Genomic DNA, 22,407 nt, shown 5'->3' with positions numbered 1-22,407 from the left:
GAGCGGCCGCGGCACAGACCTTGATCCTTGTGCAGGCCGACCCTCATTGAGCACGCCGGTCCGGACCGGTGGCGCTCGGTGTGGAGCAAGCAAGACACACCCACCTCCCATCGGCGTGCGCCCGAGCTTTGAACGGCCGCCAGGAGCACCAAGAGGACTCCTCATGGCTGCCTGTGCTCAAGTGGGCTTCGACCGGCCTCGGCTGGGGGGGCGGGTTGTCACGGTTGCGGACGCCTTCTGCAGCCCCCTGGGCGTGGGTCAGCACCCCAAAACTGCCCCCCGGCGGCATACAGCACTGCCAGCCAGCCTCTTCCTCTTCCTCAAGGGCTGTACTATAGGCCATATTGCGCCGCCTCCTACTGGCAGCCGGGCGGGCGCGCGCCGCGCGCGCCTCGGCGCGCGCACAGCTCGCAAAGTTCGAGCGAGTACTGCCGCCTGGCCGCCTCTGAGTACTCGCCTCGCAAGGCGCGTACCGGCTGCTCTGGCTGCTGCGCCGGCGGCCGCTGCGCTGGCCACTGCTGCGCCGGCTGGCGAGCGGTACGACCGCCGGCGGCCGCTGCACCCGCGCCTTCCCTCGCGGGCGCCGTCGCGCCGCGCGCGCCCAACTCTGCTGGCACACGGCACACGCGTCGTCACACAGCCGCGGAGAACAGGCGGTGCAGCGCGCGAAGCGCGCGCGATCTCGTACTTTCAAGGCTGCATCCGGCCATTCCAAGGGTATACCTTTGAGATCCCCTGCGTCCCTCCCTCCTGGTCACAATCTCAATATTTCGACTGTACAACACGAAGTGCTGCGATCGGGCTTGCCCCATTTCTTTTTTCCTTTCTTTTTTGGGCCCTGTGGGCACCCTATATATGAGAGAGAGAGAGTGTTATATATGAGAGAACCGCGCCATCCTCGATCGCCGTTCAAAGCTCGCTTCCAAGCTCTCACGCCGCGCGTACAACCCCCTCTCCCTTCTCTCCCAGTAAGCTAAAAGTACGTACAAGTTACAATACTCGACAATACAACGTACGCAGCCCCCCAGCGGCAAGGAGCCCGAACCCAAGGTTTCCCAGCGATCATGCTCCCACTCGTCCAGCTCTACGCTAGCATGCTTCCAACGGCGCATCACCGATCGGAGCGCGCTCCGGCACACTGGGTACACCTGGCACCGCGCACGCAGCGACCTCCACACTCCCTCGCGTGTGCGTGTGTGGAGGGAGAGAGCGGACAACCAGCCGGGACATCTGCAGCTTTGCCGACCGAATCAACGGCTGTGCCAGGCTTGCTCGTGGTCATGGTTGGTATGCCCGGCGCGGGTAAGAGCACCTTTGCGGAGCTGCTCCTCGCACACAGCTGCAGCGCTGACGGCGGCGGCAGCAGCAGGGAGCGCTGGTCCCGCATCTCCCAGGACGTCCTTGGCTCGCGCAAGCAGTGCATCCGTGCCGCGCGCGAGGCGCTGAGGCAGCGGCGCCACGTCCTGATCGACCGCTGCAACTTTGACCCCGACCAGCGTGCGCACTGGCTCAACTTGGGTGGGGCGAGGCCCGCCTCGCGCGTCGCCGTCTTTCTCGACGTGCCGGAGCACGTGGCGCGGCGGCGCGTGCTCCGCCGCGCCACGCACGAGGGGCACGTCGACTCAGGCTCAAAGTCGGCGCGAGAGCTGCAGCAGATAGTGCGGCGCATCTCGTCGTGGATAGTGGCTCCGCGCACCTCGGAGGGCTTCGACAGGGTGGTGGTGTGCCGCTCGCCAGAGGAGGCCGCCGCCGCCGCGCGCAGTCTCGCAGCGGAGGCGCGCGCCCTCGACACTGCCGCGCCAACCCTCTAGAGGGTCAGGGTCTAGAGAGGCGCGGACGCGCGGTAGAGCACGGTAACAAATGAGAAATCTCCCGCGGAGGCCCTGACTGGCATCTGGGGCGCGGGACTCGCCTCTTATTCAAAAACTATGGTGTGTGTGTGTGTGTGTGTGTGTGTGTGTGTGTGTGTGTGTGTGTGTGTGTGTGTGTGTGTGTGTGTGTGTGTGTTTGCGCGATGGCAGGAAAGGGCAGCAGCGGCGAGCGGCAAGTGGCGTCGGCAACGCGGCCAGAGGACACGATGCTCGATGGTGACGCACAGGCCCCGCACGGCAGCGCAGCGTGCGCGGCAGCAGCGCCGACGGCGGCCCCGCGCCGCGTCAGCGGCGCTCTGAGTGAGGCAGGCTGCGCTGCACAGCCTGCTGAGCACACCTCCCCCGACGAGGCTCTGGGGGGAGGCGGGGGCCCCCGGAGGCACCGTGCGCCGCGCAGCAGTGCGGAAAAACGGGGCTCCGGCTCTACTAGTCTCTACTAGCACCGACTTCCCGAATGATCACGGTTGATCAGAGGGCAGATTTGGAGAGATCTCGAGGAGTACATACAGATAGACCCTCTAACCATAAGAACCTTCCAACCTGATCGGTCGTACTGACCGCCGACAGATCACTCCAGACAGCAGACAGGCCGCGACGTCTGCACACGGCCGGCCGGGCGAGAGGCTTGACACGATCCGACCCTGCGACCCTGACGCTGCTGCTCTAGCTATCAGACATGCGCTGCTGACTGCTGCCACAATGTGCGACCGATGCTGACCCACTTGGCGGCCTTCCCGGTCAGTGGTGAGGCGCAGTTCAGAGCTGTCGATGGCGCGATGCCGCACTGGTCCCACATCGGTGACACGAGACCACCACGTTTGCCGGTCCAAGAGAGAGGCACCGGCGCTGTCCTGAGAAGGTGCGTGGTCCCTCTTGACTGCCCATGCGCGCGAGGCTGTGTAGGCATAGCTTCGAGAGTGCCAGCAGCCAATCCGAGGCAGTTTGTGACGCGCATTGCGTCAGAAGCGTGCACACGATGGAAGGACACCTTCCTACTGGCCGTACGATCAGGTCGTCACTGAATGCCGAAGACTAAGGCCGCGAGCTATGCAGGCGGTCAGTTGAGCAGCATGGCACGGTCAGCAGCGCCGAAAGGATGTCGCAAGGCGTGATAGCATGGCCGCAAGTACGCCGAATTCCCATGAAAACAAGTAAAAAATTGAGCAGAAAAGAAAAAATGCCACGGCGCCTGCGGCGGGCTGGGGGACCCCATCTCCCCCCCGCATGGGTACCCCCTAGGGCCCTCGCCTCCCCCCAGAGCGACGAGGTGTGATGCCAGTGAGCCAAATTTCTTTTTTTCAGCGACTCGCTTGCGGCCGTCTACCATGAGCAGGGAACACAACGGCGTTGATCAACGGCGGCGCGTGGAAACGCGAAGGGCATGGAAATGAGAGAGTGCCCACTTCTCTGCACGTCTCCCCGCACGGCGCACGCCGCTCGTGCGTCACGGCCACACGGCCACTCTCCTCTCTCACTGAGACTCTCAGGGCATCGGGAACTCGGTCGCGAACGCGCGCACCCGCTCTCGCAAGTCGGCGACGGCGGGCTCCGCCTCCATCTCCGCGACGAAGTCCTTGAGCTTTGTTCCGGAGCGCTGCTGCAGCGCAAGCGCCAGCTCGACGGCCTCGTGCAAGTACTCCGCCACCCTCACGAAATCGGCCTCGCCGAAACCGCGCGTTGTCAGCGCCGGCGTGCCGATGCGAACCCCGCCGGGCGTGGCGGCGGAGACGTCGCCGCGCACCGCGTTCTTGTTGAGCGTGATGCCGACCGCCTGCAGGAAGGCTCCGAGCAGGTTCCGAGAAGGTTCCGAGAAGGTTCTCTCTCGGGCGGGGCGTGGTAGCGCCCGCCTCGGACCCTTCTCGGAACCTTCTCGCAGAGGGCAGAGGGAGGAGGGCGGAGGGCGGAGGGCAGAGGGCGGAGAAAAGAGGGCGGAGGGAGGAGGAGGGAGGAGGGTGGAGGGCGGAGGGAGAAGGGAAGAGGGAGGAGGGAAGAGGGAGGAGGAGGAGGAAGAGGGCGGAGGGCGGAAGGAGTGGGTGGAGGGCGGAAGGCGAGGGAGGAGGGCGGAGGGAGGAGGGCGGAAGGCCTCGGCGAGCTTCTCGAGCTTCGAGCCGGTCAGGCGCTGCGGCCGCAAGTCCCAGAGCACGAGGTGGTTGTCGGTACCGCCCGTGACGATGGTGTAGCCTCTCGCCACGAGCGCGGCGGCGAGCGCCTTCGCGTTCGCCTTGACACGCCGGATGTACTCGCGGAAGGCTGGCTGCTGCGCCTACAACGTCGGGTGATGTCGGGTGATGTCGGGTGATGTCGGGTGATCTCGGGTGATCTCGGAAAAGCTGGCTGCCCCGCCTACTCATGAGTAGTTAGACCGCGGTTTACGGCGGGAAGAAGTTTGAGTGCGTGTCCTCTCGAGCGCTGGTTGGGAGAGAAGAAGACGCCTCCCGATTCAAGACAGTGGTGTGTGAGATGGGGAGAGATGGGGGAGAGATGGGCGAGCCTCTCGCAACGCGACGGCCAGCGCCGCGATCTGGTGGTTGTGCGGCCCTCCCTGCAGGCACGCGGAGACGGCGACGTTGAGAGGGAGGGAGGGAGGGAGGGAGGGAGGGAGGGAGGGAGGGAGGGGGAGGGGCCTGCAGGCACGGGAAGACGGCGAAGTTGACCGCGCTCTCGAACCGCTTGCGGTAAAAGATGACGCCGGCGCGCGGCCCGCGTAGCGACTTGTGCGTGGTCGACGTGACCACGTCGCAGTGCTCGAACGGGTCGGCGGCTTGCTCCGCCGCGACGAGGCCCGAGATGTGCGCCTGTGGACATGTCGTGGACGTGTCGCGGACGTGTCGCGGACGTGTCGTGGACGTGCCTCTCCGCCCGAGACGTGCGCCATGTCGTTCATCAGCAGCGCGCCGACCGAGTCGGCGATCCGCCTCATCCGCGCGTAGTCCCAGTCCCGAGGGTAGGCCGACGCCCCTGCGCGCGGGCGCGGCGGCAGATCGGCCTCCCTCCCTCTCCCTCCCTCCCTCTCCCTCCCTCTCCCTCCCCCTCCCTCCCTCTCCCTCTCCCTCTCCCTCTCCCTCTCCCTCTCCCTCTCCCTCTCCCTCTCCCTTATCCCTCCCTCTCCCTCCCTCGCCTGCGATGAGCAGCTTTGGGCGGAAGAGCCGAGCGCGCTCTTCGAGGCCGTCGTAGTCGATCAGGCCAGTCTCGGCCGACACCTGGGGGCAGGTAGGGGCAGATAGGGGCAGATGTGGGACAGATTCCGGGCGGGGCGGTGCAGGGTGGCGGGTGCGCGCGCTCTCGCCTCGTACGGGAGCGACTCGAAGTAGATGGAGGTTGCCGAGACGCGCCGGCGCTCGTTGTAGTACCCGTGCGTCAAGTGCCCCCCCGACGGCAGGTCAAGCCCCATGATTCGGTCGTGCGGCTCGAGCAGCGCCGTGAAGGCGGCAAAGTTTGCGGGCGAGCCGGAGTAGGGCTGCACGTTGACGCCCCACTCGTCGGGGTCGAGCCCGAAGAGCTCGAGCGCGCGCGCCTGGCAGAGCCGCTCGAGCGCGTCCACGTGCTCGTTGCCGCCATAGTACCGCGCGCCCGGCAGCCCCTCGGAGTACTTGTTCGTCATCACAGACCCGAGCGCCTCGCGGACGGCGGCAGACGCAAAGTTCTCGCTCGCGATGAGCTCGAGGCCATCGCGCTGCCGGCGGCCCTCCGCCTCGATCAGCTCCCACACCGTGCCGTCCTCGCGCTCGAGGGCGCTGCCGCCCGCCGCCGCGTGCGGCTCCGCCGACGCCGTCGCCGCGCCGGGCGATGCGGCCGACGCCGAGGCGCGGGCGGCGGGTGCTCGCCCGCCGGTCGGTGCCGGCGTCAAGGCGAGCAGGCCGAAGAGCATCCAATTCCGCGCTCTGTGCCGGCGAATAGGAAGAGCCGTGCGGCGAGACAGACGGGCAGCACGCGGCGACCAGAATGGTCGCGGCAAGCTCCAGTACTGTTTCTTTTTCTTGTTTCTTTTTCTTCTTTATTCATCAAGCCGTCTTTTTTTCGCGTCTCTCATCCCACCTCTCGCGACCAGCTTCGATGAGAGTCGACATGTGGCCCGCGGGCTGCTCCGGCGCCCTCCTGTTTTCGATTCTCGCTTCCGCCGCTGCGCAGCAGACTGCGCCCGAGTGGGTCTCTCTCGCGCAGCGCGGCTCGAGCTTCCAGGCGGCTGGAAAATGGAGCGAGGCGATCGAGTCCTACGAGGCTGCGATTGCCACCGGCGCCGTGCCCGCTGCGCAGCAGCTCGCGGTGGCGACCAACCTCGGCCTCTCGCTGCAGGGCCTCGGGCGGCTCGACGAGGCGCTCGGCATGTTTGACCGCGTGCTGAAGGCTTACCCGGCCAACGCCGACGCGCACCACAACCGCGGCGTTGCTCTGCACAAGGCCGCGAGGCACGCCGAGGCGGCGGACGCGTTTGCCGCCGCCGTCAGGCTAAACCCGCGCGACTTCGAGTCGCACTTTGGGCGAGGCAACGCGCTCGCGATGGGCGGCGACCACGCCGGCGCCGCCGACGCCTTTGCCGCGGCGCTCGAGCTCAACCCGGCCGACGCGGACACCACCACCGGAAGACCTGAACCCACACTGGATTCGATACTCTGGAGGCATGGTACTAGGCGGACGCGGACGCGACGTACAACCGCGCCAACGCGCTCGCCTCCCTCGGGAGGAGCGAGGAGGCGGTTGCGGCCTACCAGGCGACCATCGCGCTCTCGCCGCGGCGGGCGGCGGCCCACTCCAACCTCGGCCTCGCGCTCGATGCGGCGAGCAGGCGCCGGGCCAGCGTCTCTTGCTCCTTGGGTCTCTTAGAGACCGACAGACCGCCACACCGACAGACACACCGACAGACACCGACAGACGACAGACCAAAAACCGACCGACGCGGCGGTGGCGGCGGCGGAGCTCGAAGACGTGACGTGTCTTTGGCGTGTCCGGCAGGCACGGCGAGGCGGCGGCGGCCCTGCGAGCGGCCCTCGCCCTCGACCCGACCGACGCGGCGGGCGACGTGCGCAGAGACATGGCTGAGGTGCGGACATGTCCCGGACATGTCATGGGCGTCTCCCTGCAGGCCACGCACGCCGCCCTCGGCTTCTCCCTGCGCTCTGCCGGCGACACCGCCGCCGCCGCCGCCGCCTTTCGCGAGGCGCTGCAGCACAACCCGAAGCAAGCGAACGCGCTGGCGGGCCTCGCCTCGGCGCTCAAGGCCTCCGACCCCGCCGCCGCCGCGGAGGCCTTCGCCGCCGCCTCCACGGCGGACGAGGCGGCGGTCAGCTCCGCCCTCTAGGAGCCTTCCAGGACCTTCCAGGAGCCGTCTAGGAACCTTCTAGGCGGCGGTCAGCTCCGCGACTGCGCTGCGCGACTGGCTAGCGCAGCGCAAGTCGGCGGGCAGGGCGGCCGAGGTGGGCGGCGGAGGAGGCGGCGGCGGCGGCGGCGGCGGAGGCGGAGGCGGCGGCGGCGGAGGCGGAGGCGGCGGCGGCGGCGGAGGCGGCGGCGGAGGAGACTCCGCAAGGCTCGGCGAGTCGAGGCTGGCGGGGGCGGGTGCGGAGGTGGGTGTGGAGGTGGGTGCGGAGGCGAGGTACCCGCCCATCTTCGAGGAGGCGCCGCGCTGCTCCGAGTCGACGCTCGAGGCTGTGCTGGCGGCGGGGCCAGAGGCGCCGTGCTCGTGTTCGGGGCGTTGGCACCTGCTCGGACCCTTCCCCGAGCTTCCCCGGAACCTTCCTCAGGCGCTGCTCACCGGCGGGCCTCTGCTGCTGCGGAACGCGACCGCCGGCTGGGCGGCGAACGCGTGGGACGACGCCGCCATCGCAGCCGCGGTGGGCGAGACGCTCGTCGAGATGATGGCGATGCCCAACCCCCCCCCCCTCTAGGAGCCTTCTAGGAGCCTTTCTAGGAGCCTTCTAGGAGCCTTCTAGGCGATGCCCACCACCACCCACCCCACCCTCGACGCCGCCGCCGACGCGCTCGTGGAGCCGGCGCGCTGCTCCGTGTACGTGGCCGACTTCCTCAAGCTGACTGGCGAGGCGGCGGAGGCGGGTTTGCCTCGATCGCGCCCTTGCGGGGCCCGTTTGGAGCCCGCCCTGGTGTCTGTAGGCGGCGGAGGCGGTCCCATTCGAGGCGTACCTCGCGCAGCTCAACCTGCTCCGCCTCCCGCCGCTGCTGCGCGGGGTCTGCCTCTCTACCGCGCTGCCGCCCTCGTCGCTCTCCATCGCCAACTTGTGGGTGGGCGGCGCGCTCATGAAGAACGGGCTCCACTTTGACCTGTACGACAACCTGCTCTACCAGGTGGAGATAGTAATGATGATAATAGTACTAATAATACTCTGACCTGTACGATATCCTACTCTACCAGCTCCGCGGCACGAAGCGCGCGCTGCTCTTCCCGCCCGCCGACGCGAAGCACCTCTACTACGGCGCCGCCACCATCCGGAGGCACGGCTTCGACCTCGCGGCGAGGTCGAACTAATCGAACTGCGTGACTCACTAATTAAACAACGGGTATAGGCACGGCTTCGACCTCGCGGCCGGCGGCACTAGACGCGGAAGGACACGTATTCTTGTACTCCAACTAGCGCTCGTGAGGACACGTCTTCCGCTGTATTCGCTGTATTCGTACCCTCGTGCTCACGCGGTGCTCTGAATACGCCGCACGAGGCCGCTCTTCCCGCCCCGAGGTTGGTGTGCTCACAGCGCGTAGGCCGGCGGCGTGACCAACGAGACCACTTTCGACAAGGTGCGGCACAACGTCGCCAAGCTATGGACGAATGCATGACTGTGTAAATGGAGTCCCTCATTCATTCAGGTGCGGCACAACGTCGCCAAGCTCAACGTCTTTGCGGACGACGTGGCGAGCACGCACCCCGCCGTCGCAAGGGCGTCGCCCTCCCTCTGCGAGGTGCGGAGGGGCGACGCACTCTTCCTGCCGCGCGGCTGGCACCACGCCGTCATTTCGACCTCCCGGGGCGCGAGGCGAAACCTCGCGGTCAACCTCTGGTACGCCGCGTCGGCGAGCGGCCAGGGCCAGGGGCTCTCGGCCCTCGCGGACATGTTCCAGCAGGAGGGGTGCGGCGCGGGCGCAGAGGGAGGCGCCGCGGGTGGCGGGGGGAAGGAGGAGCTCTGATCACACAGTGACTGCACTGGGGTCCTCCGTAGAAAGAAGGTAACGTGGAGACGCGCCTACGACACGAGGTATCAGGTAACGCCCCTTACGACACGAATAAAAATCCAGGCGCTTTGACGATGCACAGGTTCCGTACATAGGGCTGTCAAACGTTAATTTGGGGCCTAACAGTTGCGCTAGTGTTGCTGTTGGCTGAAATCACCAACGTTGTTTATTGTTGGCCGGGCCCCGCTTCTGTTATTGTTACTGTTGTTCAAGCGCCGCTCCTGTTGTTAACGTTGAGCACCCCGGGTAAAACCCGGGTATACCCGAAACGTTTCAGGTATACCCGGGTTTTACCCGCGCCGCGCCACACATGCCGCGCACGCCCTACTCCCGCCCAAGGGGCTCCTGCGCCAACTGCGGTGCGCACCGGGTGCTCAAGTACGCACACCGCACCATCTGTTGCCGCTACGCGTGCCAGAAGGTGGCTGCGGCGCAGCGCCGCGCGCGGCTTGCAGACGGCGGTGCGGACGACGCAGTCGCGCCGACATTCTGCTACAAGATTGAGGCGGTGCTCGGCATGCCGCGCTGCTCGGCTGCTGTGATCCCGAGCAGCTCATTGCAAAGAAGCGGCGCAATAAGCTGGCTGCTGCCGACAAGACAATTTGTTACCTCACGCGCGGCACTTTCAAAGAGGACCAGCACGACACAGGCTTCACCGACACACGCTGGGTCGAGCTCGAGGAGCTGTACGAGAAGTGCGGCGGCAAGGCGCCGCTAAACCGAGCACTCAAGAAGTATCGGGATATGGAGCAGGGGGCTGCAGATGCGGCAATTGCCGAGTGTGAGGAGGGCATTGACGAATGAGCATGTGCAGAGCATCAGAGATTACATTGTTTGCCGCCGCGTGGACCGCACAGCCTTTCTGCGCAACGTGCAGAGGATCGCCGAGTTCATTGTGCACTTCATTGTGAACTCGTGGCCGAGGACGATCAGCTCGTGATCGTGGACTGAGCCGCATCACAGCTCGAGTGCTCTAGGTTGGGGTTTCTCGTACCACCGTCGTGCTCTCGTGCAAGGGCGGACCCACTTGCTCCACGCCCGCCCCTCGTAGACGGTTACCGGGAGCCATCGGAGATCATCTCGGGCATAGTCTGAGGGTTAGGTTTCTGCTGGAGCCTCGGGTGCTTTTACGCTTTTGATTGGGTCAGGGGAGAGTGCGACTTTTACCACTTTGGTCGTCTCGGAGCGCCCAACTTTTAGCATGTTTCAAAAATTTCTTCGGCGCTGCGCGCCGCGGGTGCAGCAAGTACTAGCTATCCCTATCGTCCCGCAACGGCAAAGTAGTTCCCGCACACTATGGCTAAAAAAATGCTGCCGCTCGCCCCTCGAAAGCGCCCGCCGGTGTGTGTCCAAACATGTAGCGCTACAAGTTTGTGACACATAAGGACGCATCCTCCCACAACACTTCACCCGCTGGCTTGGTTGCAGCTGCCGAGGTACCATCTGCCGGCTTGGGGGGGCTAGTGGCATTCGCCGGAGAGTATAATGTCCAAAATTTTCGCGCGCCTGCGGCGGCGCGACTTTTACCATTTTGCCCCGGGCGGGCCCACTTTTGTCGTTTTGCCCCAAATCTACGGCTAGCCGTGCTTTTAGCGTTTTGACCCAAATCGGCCGAACTTTTAGGATAACCTCAGACTATGATCTCGGGTCTCTGAGCGGGTACGATGTGGCGGCGTTCCGTCCGCCGGAGCCACGCGAGCGCAGCGAGCCGAAGCAAATTTTGAGCTGTGGCCTGTGGCCTGTGGGCTGTATCTGCTATCTGCTAGTGGCTGGGGCAGGCGCAAGTGTTGTTCGCGCTCCCTAGCTCTCGTTGGTATTGTTGTTCAGCCGGCCTAACGTTAGCTACTGTTGTTGGGGAGCCCCACACTGTTGTTCTGTTGTTACTGTTAACACTAGCAACACTGTTCAGCTCTTAACGTTTGACAGCCCTATCCGTACACACACACTTAGCTCCGGTGTTTCGCTCCCCCCTTACTCTTCGACGCCACAACCCGCTACGCCTACGGCTTTACGGACGAGAATGATCTACTCGCAAAACCACCCCGGAGCCCGCATCCCGGGTCGTGGAACGTGACTCGAGGAACGTGAAAACGTGATGGCTGATGGTGATGGTGATGCGCGCAAAGATGGTTCTCAATGTCATGTGGTTTGTCGAGCGATGCCGCCATCGGGATCCCTCATCCCGCCGAGGAAGCCCAGACTCGAAGCTACTGCCAAGATCGGCCTCAATCCACGGCTGCCGCCGCTGCCGCTGCCGCTGCCGGCTCACTGACGAGAGCAGTCAGCAAAGCGACCATCTCGCCCAGAGACATCTCTGTTCTTCGCCTCGTTCCACACCTTGTAGATGACGGTGACCTTACCTTAGTCCGTATGTTTAAATGTATGTATGATACAATTTGTGTGTATCGAAGGTTCCAGTTCGGACAGGACACCACAGCGACAGTCACCAGCGCGGTGTGAGTGGACGCGGGCGGGCCACAGGAGTAGGGAAGATGACGGCGCAGGCTGGAATAAACTAACGGTGTACGCCCATAGAAACACAGTCACAGAAACTCAACCTTGCCACACCCGGCCAGATGTGAGATGAGGCTATAGAAGGTGCAAGGAGGTATTTCCTTCTCAATAAAAAAAGAAAGAAAGAAAAGAAAGAAAGAAAGAAAACGGACAACCCAAGGGAAGAAGGTGCATGGATTCTTTTGTCGCAGCCATTCCGAGACGAGCTCGCTGTCCCAGTCGACTCAGGATGGACCTCTCGCAGATGGCCCAGCACCTCCCGCCGGGCATGAAGATGCCCTCGGAGGACCATATGAAGAAGGCGATGGAGGACGTGACTCACATGAGCGAGGCGCTCAAGCCGCTTCCAGAGGACCCGAACAGGACGATCCCGGTCAACGAAGTGCTGCTCGCGCTGGCGACCGCGCCGTGCATGTGCCGGATCATCCCTGCGGACGTGCCTTCCAAGATCAGCGAGCTGGAGGAGGCGATGCGTGCGGAGAAGGTTGACATGGACTGGGTGGACAAAGCGAGCGGCGCCGCGCGCAACCACGCCATCGCGATGCTGTGGCAGATCAACCGGCAGCGGGCGGCGCTGAAGGAGAAGGACGCGGATCTGGACGGTCCGACCGCGCAGCACGCCTCGGTCGCGGTGCAGCTGGCGACCAAACTGCTCGTGCAGGCGCCGGATGCTGCTGCCGCGCGCTGCAACCCCCGCCTCGTGCCGCCGCTAAAGCTTCTCGGATGCTGTCTGCGATAGGCGCAGATGTACCTGCCGCAGTACCGGTGGGTGCACGCCATCCTCGCGGTCGCGCGCACCTCGGCGCTCATCGCGAACCAGCTCTGGCAGCACGACGCGCTCGCGGTGGATGTGGAGAGGAGCTCTTCCTGGAACCTTCCTGGAACCTTCCTGTAGGTCGCCCGACGAGCTCGAGGCGCAGGTGCTGATGGCGAAGATCCTCAAGAATGAGGGCCTCCGCCGCCCAAAGCTGCGCCTCGAGGCGTTTTGCGAGCCCAAGGAGGTGATGGCGGGAGCGCAGGTTTGTCCCGGCCCCTCGCGCTCCGCTGCCCCTCCATCCGCCGCCGCCTCTGCCGCCGCCCTGCCGCCTCCACCCGTTCCTCCCCCTGCTTGCGGCGCCTGTACGCCCGCCGCCTCCCGCCGCTCACGCCGCTCCGCCCCGCGCGCCTCAGCTCCGTGTCAAGGTTGCGCTGCTGCGGCACCATGCTGGCATCGACGGCGACGAGCCGCCGCCGGCCAGCAGTCAAGACGGCATCTACGAGGCGTATTGGCAACGCCGACGTAGGCCGCGCCCGCCGCCTGCTCGGAGAGCCTAGTCCGGAGCCGTGCCGGAGCCGTCTCGCTGTAGGCTGTACGTCGAGGGGCTCAAGGACGAGCCAAAGACGCCGAACTCGTTGCTCTCGGCGCAGCCGATGGTCGTCAAAGACCTGAACGCGCAGACGGTCGAGCCGTCGCAGGAGTGCGGCTTCACGGCGCCGGACAAGGCGGGGACGTACCGCCTCGCGGTGCACGTGCTCTCGACGTCGGTGACCGGGGTGGACCTCGCCTTCGAGTGCAGCTTCGACGTCGTCGAGGACGACGTGCCCGCGCTCGACGGCGACGACGACCCGCCGCCCCTCCGGTAGGTTGGGACGGCTAGGGTAACTCAGGAGAGGGCAAAACCCCGTGAGCGGCGGAGCCGGCTTGTGCGGCGGACCCCCCTTTCTTTCTGCTTTCATCCCACCAAGGGACGGAACTTGGCCTGTCCGAGGGTTTCCGGCAACCCAGAGGGAAACCAGAGGGTCCCCAGCACTTTGCGTTTCCGGAAGTTTCCAGGGAAACCAGAGGGTGTTTGGTGCTCCATTCTGTTTCTCTCGAGTTTCCCTCGGGAAACTCGCGAGTTTCCCTGAGTCTGAGAGCTGGTCTGGGGCAAAATCTGGGGCAAAATTGAGGAAATCGGCACGATACCCAGGTATTTTCCAGGTATACCGGGGTTTTCCAGGTATACCCGCAAAATACCCGGTATTTTGCCGATTTTGGCCCCAAAACAGCCTCAGACACGGCTCAGAGCCCCCCCAAAATGACGAATTCCACGGAGTTTCCCCGGGGTTTCCCGAGGAAACTAGAGGGTGTTGTAGGGAAACGAGCAGGAAACACGGAAAGGAAACCAGGTAGGGTGCGAGAGGAAACCCTCGGACAGGCCAAGACGGAACCTGCAGGGAACTTCGACGTACAACGAACGGGTCTGGGAGGAATTTTGCTCGTTAGGTGATGCGAGAACTGCCAAAAAAGAATTTTACAACCAAACTCCCTCGCACAACACTGGGCATGGACTGGCTCTCTTTGGCAAAACACCAAAAAAGAAATCGGCCGCCCCTCGGGCGAAGCGCGTGTGTGTCGCGCCTTGCTCGGCCACAGCCAACTGCCGCTGCCGCCAGAGGAATCTCAGACGATTCTCGCAAAGTGTCTGGCAGGCTGGCACGGCACGGACGTGGCAGTGAAGGTGTAGCGAGAGTATGTGTTTCCTCGCGGCTGCCGTGCTCGTCGCAGCGTCAGCACTCACAGCCGCGGCCGACGTGCGCTCTGTGCTCGTTCGCATCGGCGTGCGAGGTGCGGCCTTGAGACGGCTGGCCGAGCGCGCAGCCAAGGCACCAGGCGGCATGTCGGCATCGGCAGCGGCGCTTGAGCAGTCCATCTCCGAGCTTGACGCGGCGGGCCTTGCTCCCGACCGCCTCGCAAAGCTGCTGGCGAGGCAGCCGCGTGCGCTACCGCCGCTGCTGTCGCATTCGCCGGCCGCGCTGCTCGCCGCGCTGCGAGACACAAAGGGGCTCCCTCCCGCCGCGCAGCTGATCGCGGCGGAGCCGCTGCTGCTGACGCTCGACGACGTGAAGCTGCGCGCTGCGCTCGACTACCTCGAGCCCTTTGTGTGCGCCGCCAACCGGTCGGCGGCAGAGTTCGTGGCACGGCAGCCGCAGGCGCTGCTCTGGCGCGCCGAGGCCTCCTCCCCCGTGCTCGAGACGCTGCGCGAGATGGGGCTCGACCAGCGCGCGGTCGACAGAGTCTCTCGCTGGTCGCCGGCGCGGCAGCTCGCCTCGGGCGACGGCGCGCGCCGTTCGCTCTCTTGGCTCGGCCGGACTCTCGGCCTCGACGCCGCGGCGCTGGGGCGACTGGTTGCGTCCTTCCCTCCCGTGGTTGGTCTCGAGCCCGCGCGCCTCGCCGCCTCGCACGCCTTCCTCGCTTCCGAGGCGGGGGAGGCGGCCGCCGTAGCGGCGCTCGTCCGCTACCCGCAGCTGCTCAGCGTCTCGGTCGAGGCGAACCTGAGGCCGACGGCGGACTACCTCCGTTCGCTCGGCGTCGACGTCGGGCGCGTTGTCCGCTCGCACGCCATCACGCTCGACTTGTCGCTCGAGGCGAACCTCAAGCCGACGGTGTCCTTTCTGCAGCGGGAGGGCGTCGAGGAGTTCGGCCGCGTCCTCTCCTCGCAGCCGTCGCTGCTGTCCCTCTCGACGCAGTCCAGCCTGGCGCCAAAGTGGGACTTCCTGCGCTCGCTCGGCATGGCGCCCCTCGGACCGCTCCTAACGCAGTACCCCGCGGTGCTCACCCTCTCCCTGGAGGCCAACCTCCGTCCCACCGCCCTCGCCCTCGCCGAGGGGTGCCCCCCCCCCCCCCCCCACCCCCCACACCCCCCGAAGCCTCTGCAGCACCCCTCCCCTGAACCTTCTCGGACCCTCCTCACAGGCGGGCGTGCTGTCACCTCCCGACCCGACCCTCCGGCCACGCCACCTCGCCGCGTCGCTCGAGCGACGCATCAAGCCGCGGCTGGCGCTGTGCGCGGCGCTCGGCGTGACGCCCACTCTCGGCGCCCCTTGCTCGCCGCTCGCCGCACCTCGCCGCACCCGTCCACTTCCCGCGCCCTCCTTGCACCCTCGCCCCGCCTCCCCTCCCCACTCCCCACTCCCCCCTCCCCACTCCCCACTCCCCACTCCCCACTTCCCCCCCCCGCCCAGGCGCGGTGACCACCGCCTCCGATGTTCATTTCTGCAAGCAGGTCCGCCTCTCGCCACGAACGGACGAAGTAATGAACGACCTAACGAATTCATCAAGCTGCTCAGGTCGGCCTCCCGCCCGATGAGTGGGCGGCGTGGCGAGGCAGCAATCGCGTGCCCGCGCCCCTGTCCATCCCATGGCTGCCGCCCACGCTCGACCTCAACCAGCTCTTGTTCGAGAGCGGCGGCGCCGCCGCTTCGGGCGCCACGCCCGCCGCGGCTGGCGCCGCGCACGCGGCTGGCGCCGCAGCCGCACCTCTCCGCGCCGCCGCCCCTGCGGTCGAAGGCGGCCGCCGGGCAGTGGCCACAGCGAGGTGGGCCAAGCCGCAGCGCTGCTCCGAGCCCCCCGCGCCGCCGCCCGCGCCGCCCGCGGCTCCTGCTGCGTCGCCGTTGACTCTGGTGCGGACGCCCGCGCCGGAGGAGAGGGTTGTGCTCGGTCTGATGGCTGCGGGCGGACGACGGAGGCGCAGCACGGCCGATAACGCCACCGCTGTCGGCGCAGATGTGCAGACCAGCAGACGTCAGAGGCGGAGTGGGAGTGGGACTGATCACGAGGGCCATTCAGATAACGGGTTCGTCTCGGGGCGAATAGTGTTTCCAGATGGGTGAGAGGCAGAGGAGGGGGACAGACGAATAAAATAATAAATAAAACAGATCGCGTTTGGAGAGAGGGATGGACACGAGACTCGAGAGACAGAAGAGAGTAAAGCCGTAGAGACCTTTTCTTTTTGAAAAGGTTCACCTCCGCATGGAGGACCGCCCTTCGGGCACCATCACGCCCTCCGGGCATACTCCGAACTCCCACACGCCAATACACGCGCGGCCGGCGCCTCTCATGCCCTTCTCCAGGCACACCGCGTGAAAACTGCGCGTACGTCCCCGCGCGCACGCAAACACGCGCAGCGCCTTTCAGAGCTGTGCCCATGTGCGTCTGCCCTGTGCTGGCGCCCCATGGCCGTCCCGCGCCGCCCGCACCAGCTGCGCGCCCCTCGCACCACCAGAGGCAGCCGCATATCCACTCACGCCGCGACGCGCGCGCCGCAGCACACCTCACCAGCACACCTGCGCCTTTTTGCGCCCTGTGCAGGCTCTGCAGACTGCTCCTGGCATCTCATAAGCGGCTGTACCAGGACGCGCCGCGAGTGAGACGCAGATCCGGCACCGCGCAGGCGCGCACGCACGCCCGCACGCGCGCGCCCGCGCGCGCGCTTCCGCTCTCTGCTGCACAGACTGCCAGCCTGCACACACAGCATACAGCACCATGTGCACGCATACGCCTGACGATGCAGCCCGCACTCCACAACAATAGCCTGCCTCACGCCTCACCACGCCACCCCGCGCTCACACCGCCAGCAGCCCGATCAGAGAAACTGCAGCGCGCGCCTCTGCACGCCTGCAGTCTCTCTGCACTCTGAGCCTTCTCAATCCACCCCGCCGCCGCGCCTCCCCGGGCACACCGCAGCGAAGATGTGAGTCGAAGTATTGGATATCGGCCGAGCCTGCGCCTGCCGCACACAGTTCTTTTTACTGCCAAAGCATAAAAAGAAAAACACGAGGGCGACTTGCACTTTGGTCTTTGGACTTTGCACTTTGCACTTTGCACTTTACGTATGTGCATAGTGCAAAGAAAAAACACCGGAACCCACTTCCCCCCTCCCCCCCGAGATTCAGAAAATAAAAGAAAAACAGCCTAACCCCAGTAGGAATAACGCCGAGTGCCAGACCACCAGGGGGCAAGTGTGTGTAGCACCTTCGACCCCGATCTAAAGGCCCGGGTTCGGGTTTATCTCGGACATGTTTTTGGCCACACAAAGAAGTCACTGTGAGAGTCTATTTATCACCTTGACAAACAGCGACGACCAGCAGCAACGACCTTGAGCAGCGTCCTGCCGAGTGTGTGTAGCACCGACGCAGACGCACCCCAGGCACTACACTACGACGGCTAGGCAGACCTCACCAGTCCGATAAGGATCAACTGGAAGGTTGAACCTCGAGCTTAGACAGAACGGGCGCGACAGACTCCAGGGGAGATCGCGCTCTACTCGGGGCACCAAGGAGGAAAACCGAAACCGTTTGGGTGCCCCACAACAACCCAAACGCCACAACCTAAGCGCCACACCTCCCCCCCACGTCCCCCCCCCCTTGGGGACGTAGCGCACGCCCTTGCTCGGAGAGAGTGGGGGGGGAGGGGGGGTGGGGGAATAGGAGGAGCCAACGAGCTCGGAGTAAGGTCCACAGTAGAGAGGCCGGCATTTAAGGCGTAACTTCACCCTCGCTCACCTCGAGTATATCTAGGCGCCCTGGTGCAGTCGGTCTTCGGATCAGCGGCCAGCTTCCCATCTAGGGCAGGGAACCCCCAGCGACGCTAGTGTGGCCTACGGTAGCCATAGCTTGTACGCGATCCCGGGGCAGGGGGGTGTGGACTCTGGAGCTCCAAGAGAGGATAGAGAGAGGAAGGGAGATTGGTGTGCCGGTTTTTTGAGCTAGCAATTTTTTTTTAGTAAAGCCGTAGAGAGACTCGATTTTTACTGCACACGTACTGGGAAACACCTAGGGAAACACACACACATACGTCTCGGGCGCACGCGGCACGCGCACGGGCCACGCCCACGGCAGAGCCAGAGGCGAAAGCGGAGGTTTGCAACAATAGAGCCTGCGTCTCGAGCGGGTACTTTGCCACAGTCATGGCCGCCACAGTGCACAGAGCTCAGAGGCAGCTCTCCGAAAAGTGTTAAACCAAAGGTACAAGGAGGCACACACACGCGCGAGTTCAAGTACATCATCATCAAGAGGCCGTCTCTACCTCTAGGCACTAGGGTCGGGTACGACACTCGGGATGTGTGGCAGCCCAGCTGGCTGCCACCACGCCCTCGAGACCACGCTCCACGCGGTAACGGACGATATTTGTAGCCGCGGGCATGACCATGAGAGACTGTCACTGTGTCACTCGAGCTCTCCACAAAGAGGTATATAGGAGGCACAAGTACACAGAGGTCTAGGGTACAGCTCAGACCTCCCTCTCCCGATTTGTTTGTACACGGCGGAGGCACACCCCCTCTCTCCTCTCGCTCCTATGGACTTACGGCTCTTGCCGCGATATAGCGCTGTTCGCTGCACCGAACGCTTGCTCACGCCGATGTGCGCATCGGCATCTTTCCTCCGGGCGCCGGCCCATCCTCGATCACGAGGGTGCCTCCAAAGCCGAGGTTAGTGCTTGGCGGCGGCTCAGTGGCCGCACGGCCTGCAGAGGTTGGAGGTTGAGGGGTGAGGATGAGGGTGAGGGGTGATGGGTGAGGATGGGGGCGGGGTGGGGTTGAGGCTGAGGCTGAGAGCTGAGACCTGCGAAGCACCACCACCCCTTGAGCCGTGCGTAGTAGCACAGGATACAGAGGAGCACGGGCGTGAGGACCGCCCACACCAAGATGACGATGGACCACGCGAGCGAGATCGGGCCGAAGAAGCCGCTGTCTCCGTCATCCGCCGCCCCCTGACCCAGGACTCCGTTGGAGGGCGTGGCGGGCGATGGCGGCGCCGGGAGATAGGCCGACTCCCCCGGCCCCGCTGGCGGACGCGGCGGGAGGGACGGCGACGGAGGCGACGGCGGAGCCCACGTGCAATCGACCCGCGTGTACGTCGCGACGACTCCGAGCGGGGCCAAGAGGCAAGTGTTCACATCGCTGTCGGTGCCGCAGCTGTCATCCCCGTAGCAGAGCTCTCCCGCCGCGGTCGCGTTGCTGCACGTATCGCGCCACGTCCAGGCCTCGGAGATGTAGCAGCGGCTGGTGAGCATGAGGCAGTAGCCACACTCGGTCCCCGCGTCGCATCTCTCACACGTGGGCAGCGGCGGGGCGGATGGAGGGGCAAGCGGAGGCGGGTAGCTTGGAGGTGTCGGAGGCGCAGAAGGAGAAGGAGACGGCGCACAGCAGTAGCTGAAGCACTCGGTGCCGTCGTCAAACCAGCAGTTAGTGTAAGGAAACCGCTCTGTCCAATCGCACGAGCACTCGAACGCCGCCATCGCTGCCAGATCAATGCCAGACCCGATGTCGCCGAGGAGATCAGCATCGCCGAGGAGATCAGCAGGCATGGCGCGAGAGGGCAGCACCGCGAGAGACGCGAGGGATAGGACGAGGCTTCGGCAGGACTCGACCAGCATGTGGCTAAGTAGGACTCCTAGCCTCACAAGGCCGAATGCACAAGGCCGATAGAGCGTGCCGCGATGCCCTTCGTTTTTTCTTTTTTAGAAAACCCTCAGCGAGTAAGATTGTCTCTGAGCCGACAGACTGTGCTCTCTGTCTGAGTCGGACCGGCATGCATGGGCAGGTCCAAGTGCGTACACACAGAGCACCTACCTCCGTCCCCTTCGGGAGAGAGACCGCCATCCTACCGCGCTACCACTCCTCTCCTCTCGCCTTCGCGTTCGCCTTGGCCTTGGCCATCGCCTCGTTGATGAGCTGCGACAGCTCACTCGCGAGCTCACGTGTGGCCTCGCCGCTGTCCAGCTGCTTGTCCGGGTGCCACTGCACCTGCAGGTCGCGGAGCAGCTTCTTGCGCTTCGGCCCAGACAGGCGGATCGAGCGCGTGAGCGCGTCTTTCGTCGTCTGTCTCGCCAGCGCGATCGCATCCCTCTTCGCCTGCGCCTCCGCCTCTATCCTCGCCGCCTCCGCCGCGGCCGCCTCCTCCGCCGCGATCCTCGCCTCCGCCGCCAACCGCTCAGCCTCCACCTTGGCGGCGGCCTCCGCCGCCAAGCGCTCAGCCTCCGCCCTCGCCGCCGCCGCCGCAGCCAGACGCAGCTCCTCGGCTTTCGCCGCCGCCTCTGCCGCCAAGCGCTCCTGCGCCGCCAAGCGCTCCTCCGCCTTCGCTGCCTCCTCCGCCGCCTCCTCCGCCGCGCGCGCCTCCACCGCCGCGCGCGCCTCCTCCTGCGCGCGGGCCGCCGCCGCCGCGTCCTCTCTCCGCGCCGCCCCGCCCTCTCTCCGCGCCGCCTCTTCCCTCGTCTCTACCGCCGCGGCCGCACCATCCCCGCCCGCCCGAGCGCCGCTCGCCCGAGGCCCGTCCTCCAACTCCTCGTCCTCAAAGCCAGCCACCTAGGAGTAGTAGGCAACCTTAACTCCAGGATCTGACCCCTATCCACGCCCAAGCGACTAGCGACAGGGGACGTGGCTTGAATCTTTCAGGGACTAGGGACGGGAGCTCACGCTCACTGAGACAGTGAAGAGCGCAGAGACAGAGGGGGGAGCGGAAGGACGCCACCTGCCCAAACAGCGCGTTCAGGGTCGAGCCGTCCAGGCCGGGAGCGCCGCCGGTCGGAACCACCACGCCGCTCAACTCCTCCTCCTCCTCAAGCTCCTCCTCGGGCGCCGCGAAGAGCTTGCCGACGTTGGCGGCGGCGGCCGCCTCCTCGCGCTCCCTCGCCGCCTCTCCGCTCGCCTCCTTTTTCGCGGCGCGCTCCTCGAGCCGGGCGAGGTAGACGGGATTGCGGCCGACGCCGTACATCGGGCACTCCTCGCACCCTTTGCCGGGGCAGTTGTTGCAGCACGCCAGCGAGCCGGCCATGTTGAAGGCCTTGGCCTTGGTGGGCGGGATGGCATTCATCGAGACGGACCACGTCGCGGGGATGCCGATCGAGGCCGGGTTTATGACCTGGCCCTCACGCTCCGACTCGAGGATCTGCAAGTCCTCCAGGTCGACGTACGTGATGCAGTTCACCGGGCATGTATCAATCGCCTCCTGGATGACGTCGGGTTCGTCGCCGCCCTGATTGAAGACCCGGGCCCTGCCGGCCTGCTCGTCCATGTAAAAGGTGCCCCGAGCAACGTCGGCGCAGAAGGTGCAGCCGATGCACGCAATCTCGTCCACATAGGCGAATCGCAGCATGAGCGGCTCGCCGTCCTCGTTTAGGTCAAGCTGCTTGTGGGAGGGGATGAGCTTGCTTTTCTCGACGATCGCCTCATCCTCCTCATACAGAGCATCCATCATGCTCTCCGGCGAGAGACCGGACGCGTCGCCGCCGCCACCCTCGCCGCCACCCTCGCCGCCGCCGCCGCCGCCAAAGAGCGCCGCCATCAGCCTCGCGTCAGATTCCGCGTCGGCCTGCTGCTTGGACACTGACATCGTGACAGCAGCTCTGTGCTTGTGGGAGGGGATGAGCTTGCTTTTCTCGACGATCGACTCATCCTCCTCATACAGAGCATCCATCATGCTCTCCGGCGAGAGACCGGACGCGTCGCCGCCGCCACCCTCGCCGCCACCCTCGCCGCCGCCGCCGCCGCCAAAGAGCGCCGCCATCAGCCTCGCGTCAGATTCCGCGTCGGCCTGCTGCTTGGACACTGCTATCATGTAAGCAGCTCTGCTGCCGCTGCTGCTGCTGCTGCTGCTCGCGGCTAGCCTCGGACCGCCATGCCATGCCAAATACGCTGCATGGCCACCGAGCGGAGGCAGTAGCAGCAGCATGCTGGCGTGCGTCGCGTGCGAGGTTGGGTCGTGCCGTCGACGAGCAGACAGGCCATTTGCGATGATGCAGCCGCGATGCCGCGAATGCGTTCGCCGAGAGAGGGCAGGCACCCCATTCGCACCAGGGGTGCATCTTTTGTTTTTTTGCAAAGAGAAACCTGGCGTGGAATTTGCCCGAGCTAACATCCACCCCGGGCTCTTTGATAACTATTCAGGGAAAAAACAATCTACTCAGAGCGATTTTTTGGCGGCAGGCTCTTCGCAGTTTATCTTGTGATCACGCTCGAGCCTGTGAATAGGCCCCGGAGGCCTCAACCCGACAAATGGTTGAGGGGGGAATAACTAAATAGAAAACAAAGAAAAAATCGTGCAGCACTC

At 65.2% G+C, this 22,407-nt stretch overlaps 7 protein-coding genes across 7 annotated transcripts; 4 read left to right on the top strand and 3 right to left on the bottom strand.

Moving 5' to 3' along the window:
- Positions 1–1,060: 1,060 nt before the first annotated feature.
- On the top strand, positions 1,061–1,873 carry EMIHUDRAFT_439705 (hypothetical protein). Its single transcript, XM_005792800.1, has one exon. The coding sequence runs from the start codon at positions 1,065–1,067 to the stop codon at positions 1,809–1,811; it is 747 nt and encodes a 248-aa protein (XP_005792857.1). The 5' UTR covers positions 1,061–1,064; the 3' UTR covers positions 1,812–1,873.
- Positions 1,874–3,169: 1,296 nt separating this feature from the next.
- EMIHUDRAFT_422976 (serine hydroxymethyltransferase) lies at positions 3,170–5,799 on the bottom strand. Its single transcript, XM_005792799.1, has 7 exons — positions 5,158–5,799; positions 4,990–5,071; positions 4,738–4,829; positions 4,502–4,666; positions 4,363–4,419; positions 3,955–4,134; positions 3,170–3,642 (listed from the first exon to the last, which is right to left on the bottom strand). Exons 1-7 carry the CDS (start codon positions 5,737–5,739, stop codon positions 3,355–3,357), a joined length of 1,446 nt encoding a protein of 481 aa, XP_005792856.1. The 5' UTR covers positions 5,740–5,799; the 3' UTR covers positions 3,170–3,354.
- Positions 5,800–5,936: 137 nt separating this feature from the next.
- Positions 5,937–9,849, top strand: EMIHUDRAFT_108608 (hypothetical protein; the record flags this gene model as incomplete). The annotated part of the gene is made up of 10 exons (XM_005792798.1): positions 5,937–6,565; positions 6,822–6,909; positions 6,952–7,149; positions 7,211–7,696; positions 7,974–8,165; positions 8,233–8,336; positions 8,555–8,558; positions 8,683–8,942; positions 9,385–9,553; positions 9,598–9,849. 10 exons carry the CDS (start codon positions 5,937–5,939, stop codon positions 9,847–9,849), a joined length of 2,382 nt encoding a protein of 793 aa, XP_005792855.1.
- A 1,929-nt stretch (positions 9,850–11,778) lies between these two features.
- On the top strand, positions 11,779–13,497 carry EMIHUDRAFT_439701 (hypothetical protein). The gene is made up of 5 exons (XM_005792797.1): positions 11,779–12,220; positions 12,299–12,384; positions 12,455–12,578; positions 12,730–12,827; positions 12,906–13,497. The coding sequence occupies exons 1-5, from the start codon at positions 11,789–11,791 to the stop codon at positions 13,180–13,182; spliced, it is 1,017 nt and encodes a 338-aa protein (XP_005792854.1). The 5' UTR covers positions 11,779–11,788; the 3' UTR covers positions 13,183–13,497.
- A 555-nt stretch (positions 13,498–14,052) lies between these two features.
- EMIHUDRAFT_108606 (hypothetical protein) lies at positions 14,053–16,444 on the top strand (the record flags this gene model as incomplete). Its single annotated transcript, XM_005792796.1, has 4 exons — positions 14,053–15,188; positions 15,275–15,363; positions 15,544–15,584; positions 16,319–16,444. 4 exons carry the CDS (start codon positions 14,053–14,055, stop codon positions 16,442–16,444), a joined length of 1,392 nt encoding a protein of 463 aa, XP_005792853.1.
- Positions 16,445–18,484: 2,040 nt separating this feature from the next.
- EMIHUDRAFT_439698 (hypothetical protein) lies at positions 18,485–19,765 on the bottom strand. Its single transcript, XM_005792795.1, has 2 exons — positions 18,922–19,765; positions 18,485–18,823 (listed from the first exon to the last, which is right to left on the bottom strand). The coding sequence occupies exons 1-2, from the start codon at positions 19,733–19,735 to the stop codon at positions 18,711–18,713; spliced, it is 927 nt and encodes a 308-aa protein (XP_005792852.1). The 5' UTR covers positions 19,736–19,765; the 3' UTR covers positions 18,485–18,710.
- A 1,448-nt stretch (positions 19,766–21,213) lies between these two features.
- EMIHUDRAFT_58490 (hypothetical protein) lies at positions 21,214–21,438 on the bottom strand (the record flags this gene model as incomplete). The annotated part of the gene is made up of 1 exon (XM_005792794.1): positions 21,214–21,438. A coding segment is annotated over one exon (225 nt), but the record flags the coding sequence as incomplete, so codon positions are not given.
- Positions 21,439–22,407: the final 969 nt, after the last annotated feature.

Source organism: Emiliania huxleyi, assembly GCF_000372725.1.
Source record: "Emiliania huxleyi CCMP1516 unplaced genomic scaffold EMIHUscaffold_105, whole genome shotgun sequence".
Taxonomy (NCBI): Eukaryota; Haptophyta; order Isochrysidales; family Noelaerhabdaceae; genus Emiliania; species Emiliania huxleyi.
This window is presented reverse-complemented; position numbering and strand designations above follow the sequence as displayed.

Excerpts from the sequence above, each read along its gene's own strand:
- EMIHUDRAFT_439705 (XM_005792800.1), top strand. The coding sequence starts at position 1,065 with ATGCTCCCACTCGTCCAGCTCTACGCTAGCATGCTTCCAACGGCGCAT.
- EMIHUDRAFT_439698 (XM_005792795.1), bottom strand. The coding sequence starts at position 19,735 with ATGCTGGTCGAGTCCTGCCGAAGCCTCGTCCTATCCCTCGCGTCTCTC. Across the intron at positions 18,824-18,921 it reads GGGGTGGTGGTGCTTCGCAG|GCCGTGCGGCCACTGAGCCG; the intron begins GTCTCAGCTCTC and ends CAACCTCTGCAG.
- EMIHUDRAFT_439701 (XM_005792797.1), top strand. The coding sequence starts at position 11,789 with ATGGACCTCTCGCAGATGGCCCAGCACCTCCCGCCGGGCATGAAGATG. Across the intron at positions 12,221-12,298 it reads CGACCAAACTGCTCGTGCAG|GCGCAGATGTACCTGCCGCA; the intron begins GCGCCGGATGCT and ends TGTCTGCGATAG. Across the intron at positions 12,579-12,729 it reads AGGTGATGGCGGGAGCGCAG|CTCCGTGTCAAGGTTGCGCT; the intron begins GTTTGTCCCGGC and ends CGCGCGCCTCAG.
- EMIHUDRAFT_422976 (XM_005792799.1), bottom strand. The coding sequence starts at position 5,739 with ATGCTCTTCGGCCTGCTCGCCTTGACGCCGGCACCGACCGGCGGGCGA. Across the intron at positions 4,667-4,737 it reads TGATGAACGACATGGCGCAC|GCGCACATCTCGGGCCTCGT; the intron begins GTCTCGGGCGGA and ends ACATGTCCACAG. Across the intron at positions 4,420-4,501 it reads ACTTCGCCGTCTTCCCGTGC|CTGCAGGGAGGGCCGCACAA; the intron begins CTGCAGGCCCCT and ends GTCTCCGCGTGC.